Source organism: Convolutriloba macropyga, chromosome 11 (assembly GCF_964194025.1).
Source record: "Convolutriloba macropyga chromosome 11, txConMacr16.3, whole genome shotgun sequence".
NCBI lineage: Eukaryota > Metazoa > Xenacoelomorpha > Acoela > Convolutidae > Convolutriloba > Convolutriloba macropyga.
Window position 1 is genome coordinate 10,087,795 of NC_134478.1, and position 6,802 is coordinate 10,094,596.

Genomic DNA, 6,802 nt, shown 5'->3' on the forward strand with positions numbered 1-6,802 from the left:
TATCGTCTTAGTCTTTGGTATTCATTATTGAAGCGAACATTTTTGATAACTCATTCATTTTTCAATAAGTAAACAAAGCAGGCAGATTGCCAGAAAATAGCCGCAATAGCTTCGTAGATCTGTAATATGAAAAAGATAGTAAAAGACAGAGACGAAAAAAAAACAAAATTTTAAAAGCTCAGATGTTATATTTTGTTTATGAATCTGTATAACTTATTGCTGCTTCTATTAGCTGCTCTTAAAGAACCTTCAATTAGAGTGACACGCACCCATTTGACCATATCTCTGAATTAAAGTAAATAAAAGTCGATTTCAAAGCGAGGAAGTCATTTTTCAGAGTCAGGTAAGTCACGTGTGACCAAAAATTTATTCACGCGAAAGAACAGAAAAACTCGCTCCACGAAGAGTAAAGAATGGCGTCACGCACGCAATTCAGTTGAAATTGCATGAATAAATGAACAGAAAGCAAATTTGAATTGGTTGTGACGTCATATGGTCGTAACAATAATCTTGACAACGAAATAAAAATACATAGCAGGACAAGTCCTGACGTGCAATTCAAAAAATTTTCATGGACTAAACAAAATACTATACCTAGAACGGTCTACGAGTGACTTGGGGAAACCATTTCCAAAGAAGAAGATAAAAAACAGAAAATAAAAGTTAAAATGCAGCATGTGAGTAAAAAAACCACTAGAGAAATGAAAATTTGGTTCAAAAAAACTGCACCTAGAATGCACTATGAATGGATTGGTAAAACCATTTATAAAAAAATCCGATCCAAAATATCGAAAAAATAGTAAACATCGAAGCGAAATTTCCGTAGTGAACAAAAAACCACTAGCGAGAAAGCGAATTTTTGTTCTTACACCGTTTTCTTACTCGTGACCAAAATCATGAAAATGTGTGAACAGAACTTGGCCGGAAGAATTCCGGAAACGACTCGAAGTGGAAATCCATTTAAGCGCCATCAAATTACTAATCAAAAACGTGTCTCCACTAATTTATGATTATTTTGAAACAAAACCATAAAACAAAAACGTGTCAATACCCATTTGAGCCAGTAAAAAAATCGGACAAAAACCGCAAAAATTAGCCCGAAAATCAGCAAAATACATGAAAACCTGCGAATTAGCATAAAATTCATACGAATTTTCAGAAACCTTCAGACCACTACCAAAACCAGCCTAAAATTAAAACAAAATTATAACAAAACCTCTAAACCAAAAATTAAGAAAAACAGCTTTAAAATGCCGCAATTTAACAAGAAATTTCGCTCGCTTACAGAAGTGTTTAATTTCCCGCTTCAAAATTCACTCCAAAAAATTGATTAAAAAGGACTTCTCCAATACTCCTCTTCGAGACGTAAAAAGACAGCGCCCCAATACAATTGAAATTCTTTGAATTGTAAAAAAACCAAGAGAAGGCCAATAATAGCCCCAGCTATCGCTGTGCGGCTATTAAAAAAGAGCTCTGAATGTGATAATTGCTTAGGTAAACTATGGTGTAGAAGTGATGAATGAGAAATGTGAAAACAGATTATTGCAAATGTGGTGTATTTTACAATCTACGGAAAAGGCTTTATCAACAAATGTTTTTGGTTTCGAATTAATATGTAAAAAAACTTTTGCAATTTGTCATGCTAAGATGTGATACTTCAAACAGAATGGCAATGCAAAAATAGGATACAAACTCAATTGAATCATTTAAAATAACGTTTTTGCAAAACAAAGTACCATGCAGTATCACATCTACGAGAAATACCAAATCTATTCAGCCCAAAAATTGCATCTTATTGAAATGTTCAAACTGCTACTTAAAACATTGAGGAAGGAAACGTCAATTCCATAGTCAAATTTTTGTAACCAATCAAGTAATTTTCACGTTAAGAAACGAGAAAAGACAAGTGGCAGTAATCACACGTTTTCAAAAAACTATTGTAAGCAAAGTTAGAACCCTCTTGAACATTTTTAGAGCTTGGATAAGTTTTTCATTGATATTGTAGAGCAGTTCACAATATCCCATCTAAATAGGTTTGCACATCGCAGATCACGTTTTCCTCCATATTGATTATTTAGCCAGACTTATCTATGGCTTGAACTGATTTGTACGCAATTGTTAAACTTAAATAGTTTTTTTTCTCAATTTGGAGTTTTCTTTCATATTAAGCTTTCACAAAAAAGTTTTGTTCTCGATATTTTGAAGTTTCGTAATTCGTTTAATTTTTCTTTGGCTGAGGTAAGCATAGCTTAGATTTTGCCACCTTCTTTAGAGAAAACTGCAAACAGTAGATCTAATAGTGCTCTCGCTGGTGCAGTTATTGATTACTTTGTAATTAGTTGAAAGCTAAACTTTCGTATCTATGGACAAACTAGAACCGCAAAACAATTTATTATTAAAATATACCATAGTCTAAATAATGCACTATAATGGCAGCGTTTGCTTACAGATCCTCAATGCAAGAAAGGAGAAAAATGTCAGTTCCAAAAAAGATAGAGCAAAATATTACTGGAAAGGTCTACGAACTTAAACAGCTGTAAAATTTGGTGAGTTAAAAAACTAAGGAAATGGGCGGTGAGTGAGGAAGGTGAGTTAAAAAAAACTAAGGAAATATTATTATTGGCGTTTCAGATCAAAAATTTTGGCCTTATTTTGCACTACTCTAAAACTTATGCCTAGTAAAACTCATGTCATTACTCAGAAAAGTTTAGCTCCAAATGTTTTCGGTCATTTCTCAACGCATTGGCATTCATAAAAGACCAAGGAAAAATAAATTTTGAAATTATACATTCATCAACTTTTCCTTGATTTATTTTTAGTCCGTTTTGTAACTGCAGTCCAGCCATCATCTTCTACATTTTCACTTATTTCAGGCTCTTTCATTTCAGCACCATTTTCATCTAATTCTGGAATTGACGAGGTTTCAGCTATCCGGCAATCGCCGAATGTTTTGACAACCATTGAGCTACTTGTGTCCATGTCAACATCATCTTCAGAATCGGTGCTTAAGTCGTCACAACATTTCACACTTTGTTGTTTTTCACTTTGAGTGACAGCAGCTACAGGTGCGGGACCAATTAGCTGATTGAGTTCTTCTGTTTTGTTGCTTGTGAAAAGATTGTAACATTTGCAGAGTAGAGTTCCAATTTCAGTTTGGCTGTTGTCGTCAAGTTCTGTGTTGAATTCGTCTTGCATTAAGTCTTCTAGTAATTCACTTACCTACATAAATACACAATATCAACATAAACTCTGATTCTCAATTGATTAGTTTTATAATGGTATTCGTTGTTGCTCAGCCGTGTGATCAATTCGATTTGAAAAATCATACAGGTATGAAGGATAAGCAGATTTTTCGGCTTTTTGGAAGTGACTAAACTTGATTGTACATATGAAAAATTTTCCGCTTCATACCACCCCCAGGCCTCATATCGAACTTTATCGTTAATTGGAGGGCTGCAGGTCACGGCCCCTAATCACACGAGGGATATAAAGTGTCATATGGGGTATTTGAATGGATTTAAAAAGTACAACACTTAAATATTAAAGTGGGCTCACTACGAACACATTTTTACTAATGGTTTCATGCTTTGACCTACCAAACCATGCTCCAGTTTCAATCTGTCCAAATCTCGAAAAACTGTAATGTAATAAAGCATGATGCTCAGAAACCCAGGACCACCCCCATCCCTTTAAATGCAAATCATTATCAAATTGAGACGACAGGGGTAAGTTTATAGTACGCTAGGGGTGTAACAATAGATGTGAGAGTGACGTCATTTACCTCATAATACTTGAGGTCCCTATTCTTGGAAAAGAATTCAGCCACTGCTTCCCCCATCCACACTCCCTTTTCCTCACTGTGGATACCTCCGAAGCCATGCTGGATTGCCAACTGAAGAGCAGTCCAGCCTCGTAACACGACCCGCACACAGTCTACAAACTGCAAATTGCCAGTTGGCAAAGAACTGCTGGCCATCGCTTTGCCAAGCTGTAGATTAGTGCTCTTCTTTTAGCGTAGGTCAACAAAGCAACATTCACAAATCTAAAAGTTTTAGAAAAATGCTCCAAGACAATCGGGATCCATTCTGTTTCCTTATTTTCGCTTAAAGATCCAAAGGTAAAACATAGCCGGCAGATAGCCGGAAAATAACCGCATTAGACACTTGTGGCCATCCATGGAGTTGAAACAACTAAAGAAATAAGATAATAAAGAAACTCAAGACCACTAGACTTTTTGGGTTAGATTCCGACTGTCATGTTTATGAGACACATACTCTCTATAAGGAAAAAGCCCTAATAGAGCTTTTTTCAAATTGAATATTTGCAATCAAAAACTCAAGACTCTATACTCTAGAATTAGGGCATTTACGTTTGGCACTACTTGGATGCACACTATTGATCTTTAATTAGTAAATTTTCATAAAATTTTAAATAAGTTCATTAAGTGATTTCAGATGTCATTTTTAGTGAGGTAAGTCACGCAGTTGACCTACAAGCAGCACAAATGACGCCACGTATACACAAATTTTAACAGCAAAGCAGTAGAAGTCACTAAAAGTCAATTCCAAGAAGCCAGGTCGTAAGAATCATCGATGGAGACGACGAATTAGAAAAAAAACGCGATGAACCCAATAATAGCCGCTATCGCTTCGCGGCTATTAAAAATCATTAGGCGTCAAAAGCTGAGGGCAACCCAATTTAGCAGCCTAATATTGACACTTTTTGGTAAAAACGCACGTGGGCGACGCGCGGAGTGGGGGGGGGGGTGAGTCGAATGGGGCGTGGGGCGAGAGGGGTCTCAACTGCGAAAAAATTGCACCTACCATAAATAGCAGCGTCACAAATAGCATGACTAGTAAGGCTCTAAGAGAGCTGGTCATGACATAAGCCCCTCCGTCTTTCCCTGATTATCTGTGTTTAGAAAAAATTATCAAGAGAAAAGTCAGCAGTACAGAAAATTGCAAAAAGACCAGAACTTTGTTTGAGAGCAATAAAACAACATTTATGGAACATAAACCGATTTCGACCGATAGACGGGAGCAATTTAATTTTAAAGGGGTGTACCTGAGAAATATTTTACGGGTGCAAAAAAACGAGCCCACAGGGGGTTCGAACACCGTACTTTTGGTTGACAGTGTGACATCTTATCCACTCAGAAACAATGGCTTTGATATTCCTCTGCTCACAATCGCTTTTAACAACCAACTTTATTTCAGATTGAGAGCCTCTTAGATCACTAAAAAATGAAGAATTAAAGGGTGAAAAGTCCCTCACGTTAGAGAATGTTCTAGAAAAAAATGCACAGACGGTCAAGCAAAAATTTTGCATAAAAAAGACACGTTTACAATAATTTCTTCTAACTTCATCTGAGAGCAATAAATAACTCACTTAATCTACATCATTCAAATTGACGATTAAATGTTGACAGATGAAATAACTTATTAACCGATAAGTTTGCTGTTGTGCCGTGGTAGTTATGTATCAAGTCCCACGAGTCAATAAGGCATGACCCTAAGCTTACGTTAATCATTTCACTAATTATAAAATATTATGAATCCTCTCGCTCTTATTACAGTAAATAGTGATTCTGAAAATTTGTCCATTAAGATATATCATCAAGACCCTCATCCGACCAACAGGAATATAATTTATTGATAACTCACTTAATCATGACTTCTTTGGTTTATTAGTGGAAAAAATGTGGAGATCTTCATAATTCAAAATTGACAAATTAATGTTGAGCATTGACACACGCTTTGCCATTCTGATAATACATATTCTCATATACATCTTTTCTGTTAAATTGTGATAGTTCTGCATCAATTATCACGGGCCGATGAGGCATGGCCCTATGCTTACGTTAATCATTTCGCTAAATATAAACTATTGAAAATCAAATCGCACTGATTGTTCCGCCCTCTCTTGAGAGAGTTATCGTGGTTTCAATTTTTGTTAAAATTAGACCAAATTACGTTATTTTTATTCACATTTTCCGGAATTTTCGCCTAAAATTTTGTCTAATTTGGTGAAATATGCAAAAAATGTTAATAGAATTGTTGATTTTATTGAAGACAAAAAAAGTTTTGTTGACTATTTTGATTTAAATTTTTCGGGGGGAGGGAAGGAACTAATACACCCAATTGTTTTTTTTTCATACAATTTTGACCGATCGATATAATCATCGTAGAGAGTTGTGAGTGGTATCATTAAAAAGCCCGTCCGGCGTAGAATATGGAATTGAAAAGATTTTTTTGAATTTCATTTTCTGGACGGGTTAGTGGTTTCAATTTTTGTTAATACTAGACCGATTTGCATCAATTTTATTCACAATTTCCGGAATTTTTGCCTAAAATTTTGTCTATTTTGCTAAAATATGCAAAAAAAATGTTAACAATAGAACTGTTGATTTTATTGTTAAAGACCAAAAAAGTTTTGTTTACTATTTTGATTTAAATTTTTCGGCTAAATATTTCAAAATTCAGCCTTTTTCGTCAAAAATAAGCAACTTTAGCCCTTTTTGATTCAATTTGACGGAATTCCACACCTAAAAACAACTAACCCATTATTTGTAAACTACAAAGCGAGCTAGTCCTACCTCCACGTCCATTGAGAGTAGTGTGGAATTACATTTTTGCAGTTTTTTGCTAGCTTTATTCAATGGTTATCAAGAACGCAGCATTTATTTTTGATCTTTTAACTAACAAATTCTCCAGATCTATAACATTCGAAACAATTGAGTGTTCGTTATGGACGAAAAGCAATAGCAAGGCTGGTTCTGTTCCCATAATGGACGGTTAAAATC

The 6,802-nt window shown here is 35.2% G+C and overlaps 1 protein-coding gene across 1 annotated transcript in view; it reads right to left on the reverse strand.

Annotated features, from left to right (window-relative positions):
* Nucleotides 1-2,752: 2,752 nt before the first annotated feature.
* LOC142349947 (pre-rRNA-processing protein TSR2 homolog) overlaps nucleotides 2,753-6,802 on the reverse strand; it is a 127,222-nt gene continuing 123,172 nt past the window's right edge. Inside the window, exons 2-3 of the mRNA XM_075401806.1 lie at nucleotides 3,782-4,042; nucleotides 2,753-3,219 (exon numbers count right to left, since the gene is read on the reverse strand). Of these exons, the coding sequence (XP_075257921.1) occupies nucleotides 2,794-3,219; nucleotides 3,782-3,976 (621 nt within the window). The 5' untranslated portion in view covers nucleotides 3,977-4,042 and the 3' untranslated portion in view covers nucleotides 2,753-2,793. The remainder of the gene's footprint in view (nucleotides 3,220-3,781; nucleotides 4,043-6,802) is intronic.